The sequence below is a fragment of the Schistocerca piceifrons genome, chromosome 2 (assembly GCF_021461385.2).
Source record: "Schistocerca piceifrons isolate TAMUIC-IGC-003096 chromosome 2, iqSchPice1.1, whole genome shotgun sequence".
Taxonomy (NCBI): Eukaryota; Metazoa; Arthropoda; class Insecta; order Orthoptera; family Acrididae; genus Schistocerca; species Schistocerca piceifrons.
Window position 1 is genome coordinate 44,614,258 of NC_060139.1, and position 15,190 is coordinate 44,629,447.

General features: G+C 42.9%; 1 protein-coding gene across 1 annotated transcript in view; it reads right to left on the bottom strand.

The window, feature by feature from the left end:
• LOC124775137 (reversion-inducing cysteine-rich protein with Kazal motifs-like) overlaps positions 1-15,190 on the bottom strand; it is a 370,434-nt gene that overhangs the window by 167,958 nt on the left and 187,286 nt on the right. Inside the window, exon 5 of the mRNA XM_047249977.1 lies at positions 681-844. Within this exon, the coding sequence (XP_047105933.1) occupies positions 681-844 (164 nt within the window). The remainder of the gene's footprint in view (positions 1-680; positions 845-15,190) is intronic.

Genomic DNA, 15,190 nt, shown 5'->3' on the forward strand with positions numbered 1-15,190 from the left:
AATGACCAATCATAGTAAAACATTTCTTTCTATGGCAATTGCTAAATAAACAAATTTAGAAAAGTAACAAATATAAAATTACACCTTCCGAAATTACCGATTAATTTGTGTTCTACTCACGATTTATTAGTACCATAAACTGACTGCACATTTATTTATAGTAAATCCCCTGTATAGTTCAACTGGTACTTCGTGAATAAATAAAACAATTTCCATTTACTTCTGTTCTTCTTCACTCATACAACACTCACACTGCTAATTACTACACATATAAAACAATTATAATTATGGAAATACATTAAATATTAATCAAACATAACTTTACAACATTGTTTTGACTACGACTGCTAGCACTGTCCGTCAACTGCTGACCTCTGCCGCCTACTAGTACAACCACGTGCAGCTCTGTAACTCAGGTCCATATCAGCTGGGGACATCTGTGGATGACTCATGCCTATAACGATATCGTCCTAACAAGTGACAGGAGCGATGCGAAGGGGCTACGCCTCAAGGGCAAGAACGGTCCAACGTGGGCGGTTCCCTTGTGTGTGTCACCTGTACGGCGTCCCGGGGTGCAACAGAGGCCGAGCGGCAGGTTGTGGTCGCTACTCGCGCGGTCAGCCCGCACCTTCACGCCCGCACGTGTGACAGTGTGGGCGGTGGGGGACGCTGCGACTCACCTGCTGGCGGTCGAGGCAGGCGAAGAAGGCGACCTCGTCGCTATGGCGGCAGCTGGCGGCCAGGTCGCGACGTGCCGCCGCCGTGACGCACGCCTGCTGGCAACCCGCGGACTGCGGCAGCCCGCAGCACTCGCGTCCCCACCACGCCTCCCCGCGGACCATGTCTGCAACACGGGGCGCCATCCGCGCTCTACAAAACCTGCCTCGGCAAGAGACCAGACTAACAGACAAAAAAATGTCGAATACGACTTGTTGTTGTTGTTGTGGTCTTCAGTCCTGAGACTGGTTTGATGCAGCTCTCCATGCTACTCTATCCTGTGCAAGCTCCTTCATCTCCCAGTACCTACTGCAGCCTACATCCTTCTCAATCTGCTTAGTGTATTCATCTCTTGGTCTCCCTCTACGATTTTTACCCTCCACGCTGCCCTCCAGTACTAAATTGGTGATCCCTTGATGCCTCAGAGTAGGCCCTACCAACAGATCCCTTCTTCTAGTCAAGTTGTGCCACAAACTCCTCCCCAATTGTATTCAATACCTCCTCATCAGTTATGTGACCTACCCATCTAATCTACAGCATTCTTCCGTAGCACCACATTTCGAAAGCTTCTATTCTCTTCTTGTCTAAACTATTTATCGTCCACGTTTCACTTCAAAAATGGTTCAAATGGCTCTGAGCACTATGGGACTCAACGTCTGAGGTCATTAGTCCCCTAGAACTTAGAACTAGTTAAACCTAACTAACCTAAGGACATCACACACATCAATGCCCGAAGCAGGATTTGAGCCTGCGACCGTAGCGGTCTCGCGGTTCCAGACTGCAGCGCCTAGAACCGCACGGCCACTTCGGCCGGCTGTTTCACTTCCATACATGGCTACACTCCATACAAATACCCTCCTGTCAAGACACTGTCCATTCCGTTCAGCTGCTCTTCCAAGTCTTTTGCTGTCTCTGACAGAATTACAATGTCATCGGCGAACCTCAAAGCTTTTATTTCTTCTCCATGGATTTTAATACCTACTCCGAACTTTTCTTTCGTTTCCTTTACTGCTTGCTCAGAATACAGATTGAATAGCATCGGGGAGAGGCTACAACCCTGTCTCACTCCCTTCCCAACCACTCCTTCCCTTTCATACCCCTCGACTCTTATAACTGCCATCTGCTTTCTGTACAAATTGTAAATAGCCTTTCGCTCCCATTGTTTTACCCCTGCCACCTTGAGAATTTGAAAGAGAGTATTCCAGTCAACATTCTCAAAAGCTTTCTCTAAGTCTACAAATGCTAGAAACGTAGGTTTGCCTTTCCTTAATCTATTTTCTAAGATACGTCGTAAGGTCAGTATTGCCTCAAGTGTCCCAACATTTCTGCGGAAATCAAACTGATCTTCCCCGAGGTCGGCTTCTACCAGTTTTTCCATTCGTCTGTAAAGAATTCGCGTTAGTATTTTGCAGCTGTGACTTATTAAACTGATATTTCGGTAATTTTCACATCTGTCAACAACAGCTTTCTTTGGGATTGGAATTATTATATTCTTCTTGAAGTCTGAGGGTATCTCACCTGTCTCATACACCTTGCTCACCAGATGGTAGAGTTTTGTCAGGACTGGCTCTCCCAAGGCTGTCAGTAGTTCTAATGGAATATTGTCTACTCCCGGTGCCTTGTTTCGACTTAGGTCTTTCAGTGCTCTGTCAAACTCATCACGCAGTATCATATCTCCCATTTCATCTTCCATTTGCATAATATTGTCCTGAATACGAGTATGGAAGGCGTTCTTTCTCTGTCACTGGTGTACCCTCACATCTTTGTGGAGCTTCTGGAGAAACTTGCATACTTTCATTCCATAATGTCAAATGCTATAATATTTTGGGGTAACTCTTCAAGTCAAACAAAAGTTTTCAGAGTCCAAAACCGTGTAGTACGTATTATTTGTGGAGTAAATTCACGGACGCCCTGTAGAAACCTCTTCAAAGAACTGGGTATACTAACTACTGTCTCTCAATATATTTACTCCTTAATGAAATTTGTCCTAAATAATATAGCTCTATTTCCAACAAACAGCTCAGTTCATAGATACAATACCATTAACAAAAATGATCTGCACAAGGACTTAAAAGTACACTTTAGTTCAAAAAGGGGTCCAGTACTCAGGAACACTCGTCTTCAATAATTTGCCAGCAAACATAAAAAATTTAGTTAAAAAGAAAGATCAGTTTAAAAGGAGCCTGAAAGACTTACTAGTGGCCAACTCCTTCTAATCCATTGACGAATTTTTTAATAGAAACAAATAATGCACTGTATATATTCATATTATTAGTATTGTTATTTCAGCTTAAAAATGATGTATTGTATATACTCATACTATTAGTATTGTTATTTCAGCTTAAAAAAAAAGAAAAAGACATATTCCACATCCACGAGGATCTCCTCAGCACGGACCTATGGAACTAAAAACTAATCTAATCTAAATCTAATCTGGTACTCTTGCTACTCAGATACAAAGTTTACAGAATACTAATATCTGGTGATACCAATTTAGACATTAGGTTTAAGAATATAAATGTTGATCACTTACTATATATATTAAGATCCCTTAACTCCAGTTGCGCAAATGACAAACCCAGAAGACAGGAAGCATGTCTAGATAACATAATATGCAGCTTTCATCTAAACGAAACAGAATCCGACACAGTCAAGCTAGGCATTTCAGATCATGACGGACTATGGCTGAGACAAACTCTTAACAGTAAAGCAACTGAAAATTCCACAGACTGTAGGAAAATTATAAAACCAATTAATGGATCAAATCTAAACACTTTGATAAGTAAACTGAATGTAATTGCAAATGAATCTACTAACAAATTTTTAGAACTGTTAAAGTCGGATTGGGCAACGGGGATGCCGCAGTGGATACACCGGTTCCCGTGAGATTACCGAAGTTAAGCGCTGTCGGGCGTGGTCGGCACTTGGGTGGGTGACCATCCAGGCCGCCATGCGCTGTTGCCATTTTTCAGGGGGCACTCAGCCTCGCGATTCAAATTCAGGAGCTGCTCGACCAAATAATAGCGGCTTCGGTCAAGAATACCATCATAACGATCGGGAGAGCGGTGTGCTGACCCCACGCCCCTCCTACCCGCATCCTCCCCTGAGGATGACACGGCGGTCGGATGGTCCCGGTAGGCCACTCGAGGCCTGAAGACGGAGTGGAGTGAGTTAAAGTAAGACGCTGTCAACCGATCTGAGTAAAAACTCTAAGAGATTTTGGTCGTATGTAAAATCATTAAGTGGGTCAAAATGGTCTATTCATTCTCTCAGTGACCACACCGGCACAGAAACGGAAGACAACAGAGAGAAGGACGAAATACTGAATTCGCTCTTCCGAAGGTGTTTCACTGCCGAAGATCGTAACATTGTCCCTCCTCTCGATCGTCGTGCGAACGTCGAAATGAGATAACCGATCGCGGAATTGAAAAGCAGTTACAATCGCTTAGTAGTGGAAAGGCTTCAGGACCAGATGAGGTATCTATAACATTCTTCATAGATTATGCGAAAGAACTTGCTCCCCTTCGTCGATCGCCTGAGCAACGAAAGGTACCTAACGACTGGAAAAAAGTGCAGGACAGTCCCGTTTTTAAGAAAGGCCATAAGGCAGATCCACACAATTATAGACCTATTTCGTTGACATTAATCTGTTGTAGAATTATGGAACTTCTTTTATGCTCAAGAATTATGATATTCTTGGAAAACGAACAGCTTCTCTATAAAAATCAAAATGGATTCTGCAAACAGAGATCCTGCGCAACAACTCGCTCTGTTCCTCCATGAGATCCACAGCGCAGGAGACAACGGCTCTCAGGCTGATGCTGTGTTCCTTGACTTCAGCAAGGCATTTGACTCCGTCCCGCATTGAGGTTTAATGACAAAAAAAAAAAAAAATCTTACGGAGTATCTTAACAGACCTGCGATTTGATTCAAGACTTCCTTGCAGACAGAACTCGACACGTCGCTCTTAACGGAACTCAATAGACAGATGTAAACGAAATATCCGGAGTACCACAGGAAAGTGTGATAGGATCGTGGCTGTTCACAATATATATAAATGATCTAGGAGAAAGCGTCGGATGCTCTTTAAGGCTATTCGCAGGTGATACAGTTTCTTGTACCAAAGTAGCAAAGCCAGAAAGTAGTAAGAATTTGCAGAACGACCTGCATAGAACTGATGAATGGTGCAGACTCTGCCAGTTGACCCCGAACGTAAATAAATGTAACATATTGCGTGTCTTACGAAGAGAAATCCACTACTGTACAGCTACGCTATTGATGGCAAACAGCTAGACAAAGCATCTGTCGTAAAATATGTAGGCGACCTTAAGTGGAAAGACCATATAAAACAGATAGTGGGAAAAGCAGATACAAGACTCAATTCATCGGAAGAATCTTAAGGAAACGTAGCACGTCCACGAAGGAAGTGGTTTATGAGGCCCTTGTTCGCCCGATTCTTGATTGCTATTCATCGACGTGGGATCCCTGTCAGGTACGGCTGACAGAGTAGATATAGAAGATCCAACGAAGAGCGGCACGTTTCGTCACGCGATCGTTTAACTGGCGACAGAGCGTTACGGAGACGCTAAACAAACTCCACTGGCAGACGTTGCAAGAGAGACGTTTTTGCCGGCCGGAGTGGCAGAGTGGTTGTAGGCGCTACAGTCTGGAGCCGCGCGACTGCTACGGTCGCAGGTTCGAATCCTGCCTTGGGCATGGATGTGTGTGATGTCCTTAGGTTAGTTAGGTTTAAGTAGTTCTAAGTTCTAGGGGGCTGATGACCTCAGAAGTTGAGTCCCATAAAAAAAGGAGACGTTGTGCATCACGGATAGATTTACTATTGACATTTCCGGACAGCACTTTTCAGGAGGAGTCAAACAACATATTACTTCCCCCACCCCCCCACATACATCTCGCGTATTGACCACCAGGAGAAAATTCGAGAAATTAGAGCCAATACAGAGGCTTACCGACAATCATTCTACCCAAGCACTATTCGCGAGTGCCACAGGGTTGGAGGGATCAGATAGTCGTACCGAAAATACCCTCCGCCAAACACCATTAGGTGGCTTGCGGATTATAATGTAGATGTTAACTGAAAATTTTGAAGCATGTCCTAAACGCTGTAAGAAAATATCGAAGCAAAATCTTTACACCAAATCTCAAAATCTAAAAAGCCAGTACACCCAAAATCTAAAAAGGTGGTACACCCCACATGTAAGTAGAATAAGAATCATAACGATACTTTATCACGATAGGTCTAAACACAATAATACTGACAGAGAAATGCATATGAAAGTGAAAAAAAATTACAGGTCAGAAATCAAGGTAGCTAAGTGCAAAGGTGCAAATGATACATATATACTGAACTCTGAGAATAAATGCAAAGCTGCATGTAAAATTATTAAAACAGAAATAAACAGTGCTGACCAAGTATACCAGACACCAATTCCACTTGATATTCTAAATGCACATTTTGTCAGTTCCAATCTGATGAAAGCATAATGGGGGATGTGAGGAAGGCAGACGCACTGCTGCCAGAAATAAACAGTAAGCAGACAGTCGGATTTCACTGGACTCGTGTAATTGAGAAGCAGATGGTCAATGAATCAATAGCTAAGCTCAGTAATTCTAGAGCAGGGGGTTACTATGATCTCTCAAATTATGTTATTAAATACATCAGAGATCAAATTGTAACGCAACTGACTAAAATAATCAACAAAATTTTAGATGAAGGTAATTATCCGGAATGTTTAAAAATATCTGTAGTTAAACCAGTACATAAGAAAGGAGATATAGCGTCTCCAGATAACTATCGACCAATATCACTATATCAAAAATAATAGAATAGGCATAAACAGATGAGACAGTATCTTGAACGTAATGATATACTTACCTCCTCACTGTGCGGTTTCAGATCCAGCCATTCTACAGTCAAGCAGTTGAGAGTATGCTAGCAAAAATATACAATTGTTTTTAAAATAAAAATATTATTTGTGCAACACTGTTGGACCTCACCAAAGCTTTTGATATGGTCTCCCACAATATTCCCATAAAAAGCTCTACAACTACAGAGTGAGATAGAATACTCTGTACCTAATGCCGTCTTACTTTGACAATAAAAAACAGGTAGTTAAGATGAATAATCAAATGTCAGAATGTCTCCCAGTTCTACCTCAAGCATCTGTTCTTGGACCTTTCCTGGTCATTATTTGTATAAATGATGTACCTGCAGTTGTACCATGTGATGCAGTGCTATATGCTGATGACACAACACTCATCAAATTTGATACCAACCTTGAAAATGTGCAACACAGCATGACAGCGACAATAGAGAGATGCACTACTTGGTTTGAGGCAAATGTGCTGCAGAAGCATTACAGTAAAACTGAAGCTATTGTATCCAACCTGAATGCTCCCAGTCATGCTAACAAAACAGTAAAAAATTACTAGGATTTCATATAGATCAAAAGCTCAGCTGGGATACCCACACAGGGAAGTTATGTGGCAAATTGGCACCTGTCATCTATCTGCTGTACAAGCAGAGGAGCAGCGTTAGTAAGGAACTTCTCTTATATACATTTTTTGCTTTCTTCCATTCCCACCTACGTTACGGAACACTGTTATTGATCAATTCCGTAGGCTCAGAATTAGTGTTTAAATGGCAAAAGAAAGCCATAAGATGCATAGCAGGACATAGGCCATATGAATCATGTCGAGATTAAGTATAATGACAATGTATGGCCTGTATATTATCAATGCCTTGTCTTCGTTAAAGAGAATCTGAGTAAATTTGACTTAAGGAGGACAGTTCATGACCATAACATAAGAAGTGAACATATACTTTATATGCCATATGCTAGGCATGCAAAGACACATAACAGTTACAAATATATTGGTCCTGTCTATTTCAACAAATTACCTGAAAATACCTTCACAGTACCAGCAAATAAATTTAAAACTATGAGGGTTGCTGAGCAAGTAAGTTCCGATCGGTCTCGAAATGGAAACCACAGTGAAAACCACAAACGTTTTATTAGCAACAGTTAGGTACACCTTCCACCTACTTCTCTACATAGTCGCCGCTCCAACGTCGGGTTTTATCGTAGTGTTGTATCAATTTTCCAATATCCCCGTCAAAGAAAGCAGCCGCCTGTGCTTTCGGCCAGTTATCTGCACTGGTCTGCAGCTCGTTGTCTGTCTAAAAATTTTGTCGTCGTAACCAGTGGTTCTTCTGAGCAGAGATGAGACTCAGGGGGAGCCAATTACGGACTGTGTTGTGGGTGATGAAACACTTCTTATCGGAAACGCTGCACGAGCATCTTCATTGCACCTGCAGTGTGTGGCCGAGAATTGGCATGAAGAAGGAACTGCTCGATAGTTGTGTTATGTGGGCTGCATTTTACAGGTGAAATCTCTAATCGGGCCCTCATACTCGGCGGGAGACGCTATTCCCTATGCATCTTTACGTACTGACTGCTGTTCACTCAGAACTGAAATGAGCGAACACGACACGATCGACGGACATACTAGAGACACTGCCCAACACATCTGTGAATGCTTTACCGGATTTTCCCGGCGATTTCTATTTCGCGACCGATCGGAACTTACTTTCTGGACAAACCTCGTAGTCTTTCGAGGTGGATGAAAAGTAAAGTAGTTTACTCTGCTCAAGAGTCCCTTGAGTATTTGACAAATAACCCACTTGCCCTATGAGAATGAACTGTGCAACTATTTTATTACTGTTTCATGTACTTATTGTAGCTGTTTTATCTTGTAATTGATCTGTTAGGAAACTTTTTGTTGTTATTGGCATTTGCATAAATATGTATTGTATCCATCTTGGATTATTATACTGTAGTTAATGACATTTGTCCACGTTTATATTATTACTGTCGTTATTATTGTTGTATTAACAGTGACTACACCAATTGCATGCAAATACGCCCAAAGGTGGAATAAAACATTTGTATTTATACAGCGCTGATGTGGCCGCATCAGTGACGAGAAGTGTGCTCCGGTGTAATACACCTCTAGAACCCAAGAGCAGACACCTGGGGCCCGATAAGAACAACCTAATGTCAATGTAGATATCAGAGGAAAGAAAAATGGCGTTATACGGATCGGAGCGTGGAATGTCAGGTCCATAAATCGGGCAGGTAGGTTAGAAAATTTAAAAAGGGAAATGGATAGGTTAAAGTTAGATATAGTGGGAATTAGTGAAGCTCGGTGGAAGGAGGAACAAGACCTTTGGTCAGGTGAATACAGGGCTATAAACACAAAATCAAATAGGGGTAATGCAGGAGTAGGTTTAATAATGAATAAAAAATAGGAGTGCGGATAAGCTACTACAAACAGCATAGTGAACGCATTATTGTGGCCAAGATAGACACGAAGCCCATGCCTACTACAGTAGTACAAGTTTATATGCCAACTAGCTCGGCAGATGATGAAGAGATTGAAGAAATGTATGATGAGATAAAAGAAATTATTCAGGTAGTGAAGGGAGACGAAAATTTAATAGTCATGGGTGATTGGAATTCGAGAGTAGGAAAAGGGAGAGAAGGAAACGTAGTAGGTGAATATGGATTGGGGTTAAGAAATGAAAGAGAAGCCGTCTGGTAGAATTTTGCACAGAGCATAACTTAATCATAGGTAACACTTGGTTCAAGAATCATAAAAGAAGGTTGTATACATGGAAGAACCCTGGAGATACTAGTAGGTATCAGATAGATTATATAATGGTAAGACAGAGATTTAGGAACCAGGTGTTAATTGTAAGACATTTCCAGGGGCAGATGTGGACTCTGACCACAATCTATTGGTTATGAACTGTAGATTAAAACTGAAGAAACTGCAAAAAGGTGGGAATTTAAGGAGATGGGACCTAGACAAACTGAAAGAACCAGAGGTTGTACAGAGTTTCAGGGAGAGCATAAAGGAACAATTGACAGGAATGGCGGAAAGAAATACAGTAGAAAAAGAATGGGTAGCTTTGAGGGATGAAGTAGTGAAGGCAGCAAAGGATCAAGTAGGTAAAAAGACGAGAGCTACTAGAAATCCTTGGGTAACAGAAGAAATATTGAATTTAATTGATGAAAGGAGAAAATATAAAAATGCAGTAAATGAAACAGGAATAAAGAAATAAAAACGTCTCAAAAATGAGATCGACAGGAAGTGCAAAATGGCTAAGCAAGGATGGCTAGAGGACAAATGTAAGGATGTAGAGGTTTATCTCGCTAGGGGCAAGATAGATACTGCCTACAGGAAAATTAAAGAGACCTTTGGAGAAAAGAGAGCCACTTGTATGAATATCAAGAACTCAGATGGAAACCCAGTTCTAAGCAAAGAAGGGAAAGCAGGAAGGTGGAAGGAGTATATAGAGGTTCCATATAGGGGCGATGTTATTGAGGACAATATTATGGAAATGGAAGAGGAGGTAGATGAAGACCTGAGTCGAAACAAGGCCCCTGGAGTAGACAACATTCCATTAGAACTACTGACGACCTTGGGAGAGCCAGTCCTGACAAAACCCTACCATCTGATGAGCAAGATGTATGAGACAGGCGAAATACCCTCAGACCTCAAGAAGAATATAATAATTCCAATACCAAAGAAAACAAGTGTTGACAGATGTGAAAATTACCGAACTATTAGTTTAATAAGCCACGACTACAATTCACTAACGCGTATTCTTTACAGACGAATGGAAAAACTGGTAGAAGCCGACCTCGGGGAAGATCAGTTTGGATTCCGTAGAAATGTTGGAACACTTGAGGCAATACTGACCTTACGACTTATCTTAGAAGAAAGATTAAGGAAAGGCAAACCTACGTTTCTAGCATTTGTAGACCTAGAGAAAGCTTTTGACAATGGTGAGTGGAATACTCTCTTTCAAATTCTCAAGGTGGCAGGGGTAATATACAGGGGCGAAAGGACATTTACAATTTGTACAGAAACCAGATGGCAGTTATAAGAGTGGAGGGGAACGAAAGGGAAGCAGTGGTTGGGCAGGGAGTGAGACAGGGTTGTAGCCCATCCCCGATGTTATTCAATCTGAATAGTGAGCAAGCAGTGAAGGAAACAAAAGAAAAATTCGGAGTAGGTATTAAAATCCATGGAGAAGAAATGAAAACTTTGTGGTTCGCCGATGACATTGCAATTCTGTCAGAGACAGCAAAGGACTTGGAAGAGCAGTTGAACGGAATGGACAGTGTCTTGATAGGAGGGTATGAGATGAACATCAACAAAAGCAAAACGAGGATAATGGAATGTAGTCGAATTAAGTCGGGTGATGCTGAGGGAATTAGATTAGGAAACGAGACACTTAAAGTAGTAAAGGAATTTTGCTATTTGGGGAGCAAAATAACTGATGATGGTCGAAGTAGAGAGGATATAAAAGGTAGACTGGCAATGGGAAGGAAAGCGTTTCTGAAGAAGAGAAATTTGTTAACATCGAGTATAGATTTAAGCGTCAGGAAGTCATTTCTGAAAGTATTTGTATGGAGTGTAGCCATGTATGGAAGTGAAACATGGACGATAAATAGTTTGGACAAGAAGAGAATAGAAGCTTTCGAAATGTGGTGCTAGATAAGAATGCTGAAGATTAGATGGGTAGATCACGTAACTAATGAGGAGGTATTGAATAGAATTGGGGAGGAGTTTGTGGCGCAACTTGACAAGAAGAAGGGATCGGTTGGTAGGACATGTTCTGAGTCATCAGGGGATCACAAATTTAGCATTGGAGGGCAGTGTGGAGCTTAAAAATCGTAGAGGGAGACCAAGAGATGAATACACTAAGCAGATTCAGAAGGATGTAGGTTGCGGTAAGTACTGGGAGATGAAGAAACTTGCACAGGATAGAGCAGCATGGAGAGCTGCATCAAACCAGTCCCTGGACTGAAGACCACAACAACAACAACAACAATGTCAAACTTAATAATGAGAGGGCATATTTTAAGGTCAAATAAGTCGAGCACTTGGTGCAGGGCTGCCCGATGTCGCAAGAAAAGTGTGGACAGAGTTGACGCCGTTCGGGCACAAACTGTTGTATGAGTCTGCGAGGATTAATAACACGTTGCCGTGAGATGGTGTACGCTACCGTGAACCATGAATTCGGCTGCGCACTGATAGATTTTGGTTGTAATGTATGTCTCGTGAATTGACAATGGGACAGCAAGGTGTCTCGTATTTATAAGTTACCTGGGCGGGCAGGGTAAGATTGAATTTTGGAATTCGGGGGCTTTGTTGGCAAACTGAATTTACCACCATTGAAGAACTGGTCACCGACGTACTCCTACGGTGCAATTTCCTTGAGCACATGAGGTGCATATTAAATGAAGTTCATATTTAGCCCAGGGGAGATGTCTTTCTTTGTGCAGGCACCGAAAGAAGACGGGTCTGTTCTGCAGAGGCAGAACGTTCCCGTTTGTTGTATCCCACTTGAGTAAAGAACAGGAACGTGCCTTGTTGAAGGTCTCGTGTGATACCCAGAAGTACTCACCTCCAGATGGTGTGTTATCGACAAAATCCTGAATAAGATCTTGCTGACAGACCAGGTTTCAGTTCGGCAGTCACCCTACCGCTTGTCGCCACCGAAGATAAGATTAAGGTAAAATGTTGATCAACTTTTGGGTGATGGTGTAATTGGACCATCGATCTTGCTCTACACATCACCGACCTTTTTTTGTTCCCAAACCCACTGGGGAAGGGTATTGGTCAATTGTGCATTGTAGGGCACTGAATCAAAATGTAATACAGGAATCTGTACCAGTGCGTGACCTACATAACAATCTTCCTTGGTTTACAGGTACTCAGTATTTCGCTGTTTTTGACCTGAATAGGACATACCATTTGGCGCCGCTCACAGAGGAGTTCCAGCCTCTTACTGATTTCTGCACGGTTTGGGACATGTTTGAATAAAAGTGTTCCGTTACGGTTGGCAACAATAGCAGCCATATTGTCACTCTTACTAGATTCTGTGCTGACGACTTAAAATTTAAGTAATTCTACAACTACCCAGATGATATTGTTATTTACAGCAAAACCTTCAGTGAGCAGGTGTATCATATTGGTTAAGTCCTTCACTGTATCTGGCAAGCCCGGCTGACTGTAAAAACTGCTACGGTCAACCTGGCAAGAAAAGAGCTCTTGTTCTTCGGCCATATTGTGCCCAGAGCTGTTCATCTGTGTCCCATGCCCAAGGATAAAAAGTACATAGATAGCTTTATATGGATGGCGACTTTTTTCCGAAAATTCAGTCTCAACTTTGCACCGATGGCTGCCTTCTTAAGCAACTGCAAAGAAAAGAAAAGAAAAAGTGGCTGAGCCTTTTCAGAGGGGCGATTCTCAGGAAGCTTTCTTCATTCCAATGAAAGCGGCATTGTCTAGTGCGCCCATCCTAACTGGACCATATTCCCATAGAGAGTTATCTTCCAGACAGGCACCGCTAATTCTGGTATTGCAGTCATCCTCGTCAAAGAGAAGGAAGGAGGGAGAAAGGCTATCGGTTATGCCTCCAGGTCTTTATCCATGGCGGAAAGCAGAACTCGGTATATGAACTAGAAGCGCTACCTGTTTTGTTCGGACTACAATGATTCATGTTTTACCTTGAACGTAAACTATGCCGCTTAGAGACCAACAAGGCCGTAACGAGGGTGCCCGCTAGGCCGTGGAAGACAGGAAGGATAGCCAGATAGGCTGTGCGAATATTCGCCCTACAATTTAACGTTCATTATGCAAGGAGTACTGATAAAAGCGTTTCTGACGCCCTTAGCCGTTTGTTCCAACATGAATCTGAGCTAGCAGATCTCCCGCAATGTGAAGAACGCGTGACCTGCGTGGGGACAATCCTCGGGGAGATTCTGGTGCTGCTCAGAGGGTTAGCCAAAACATGGACGCTGATCCTCGATTACGCAAAACGAAACAACAGTTAAAATGAGGGTGGAAGGGGGGAGGTGTCAAGGTATTCTATTAAAAAGGGATTGCTTTGCATCCGTAACCACTATGACGGAAAGGATAAGATCTACCTGCCCTAGGAACGCATCCCTCCAATACTCAAGCACTTTCATCTTCCTGGTATGGAGGGCCGTTGGGATTGTATGAGATCATTATGAGGATTAAGGAGTACCTTACATGGCCCATCGAGCCGGCCGGAGAGGCCGTGCGGTTCTAGGCGCTACAGTCCGGAACCGAGCGACCGCTACGGTCGCAGGTTCGAATCCTGCCTCGGGCATGGATGTGTGCGATGTCCTTAGGTTAGTTAGGTTTAATTAGTTCTAGGCGACCGATGACCTCAGAAGTTAAGTCGCATAGTGCTCAGAGCCATTTCAACCATTTTTTGGCCAATCGAGCGAGGTGGCACAGTGGTTAGCACACTGGACTCGCATTCGGGAGGACGTGAGTTCAATCCCGCGTCCGGCCATCTTGATTTAGGTTTTCCGTGATTCCCCTCAAATCGCTCCAGGGAAATGCCGGGATGGTTCCTTTGAAAGGGCACGGCCGACTTCCTTCCCCGTCCTTCCCTAATCCGATGAGACCGATGACCTCGCCATTTTGTCTCTTCCCCCAAAACAACCCCAACAACCTGGCCCATGTTAGATGGCGGTGTCTTTAATTAGTGGGTCATTGTGAGGAATGCTTGAGAGCGAAATACAACCCCAACACCCGCGTGGGCAAGCTTAGCTCTGATATGGTGGAGCCGCTTATGGACAAAGTCTCCTTAGGTTACCTGGGTTCCATGCCCCATACTTAACAAGGTAATAAGTATGTGTTAGTCACGGTGGCTCCTTCTCCCATCTGGTTCGCCAATGTGGGTGGGAAAGCTTAGCTGTGGTAGGGTGGAGCTGCCTATGGACGAAGTTTTCAGTAACGACCTTGGACCTTACCCAATACTAAACAGGATAATAGGTATGTGCTGATTATGGAAGCGCCTTATCCCACATTGTTTGGCTACTGCCGACTATGGCAGGTACTACGAGTATAACCAATAAGCATCTTAGGTACTCCATGAATTCACTGTTCAATCGGTTCTTGGTAGAATATTTTACACTTTATGAATGAAAACATTCACTACTCTGGTCTAATAATCGACAATATTTATTATTCACTCCACAAAACGGTTTTCGGCTATCACGCTACATCGGGGACAAACGTAAGTACGGGGTGATGTAACATTTTGTTGGTTCAAAGATTTTTAGACGAAGTATGTGACACATTACTTGTTGTTGTTGTTGTGGTCTTCAGTCCTAGGACTGATTTGATGCAGCTCTCCATGCTACTCTATCCTGTGCAAGCCTCTTCATCTCCCAGTACCTACTGCAGGCTACATCCTTCTGAATCTATTTAGTGTATTCATCTCTTGGTCTCCCTCTACGATTTTTACCCTCCACGCTGCCCTCCAGTACTAAATTGGTGATCCCTTGATGCCTCAGAACATGTCCTACCAACCGATCCCTTCTTCTAGTAAAGTTGT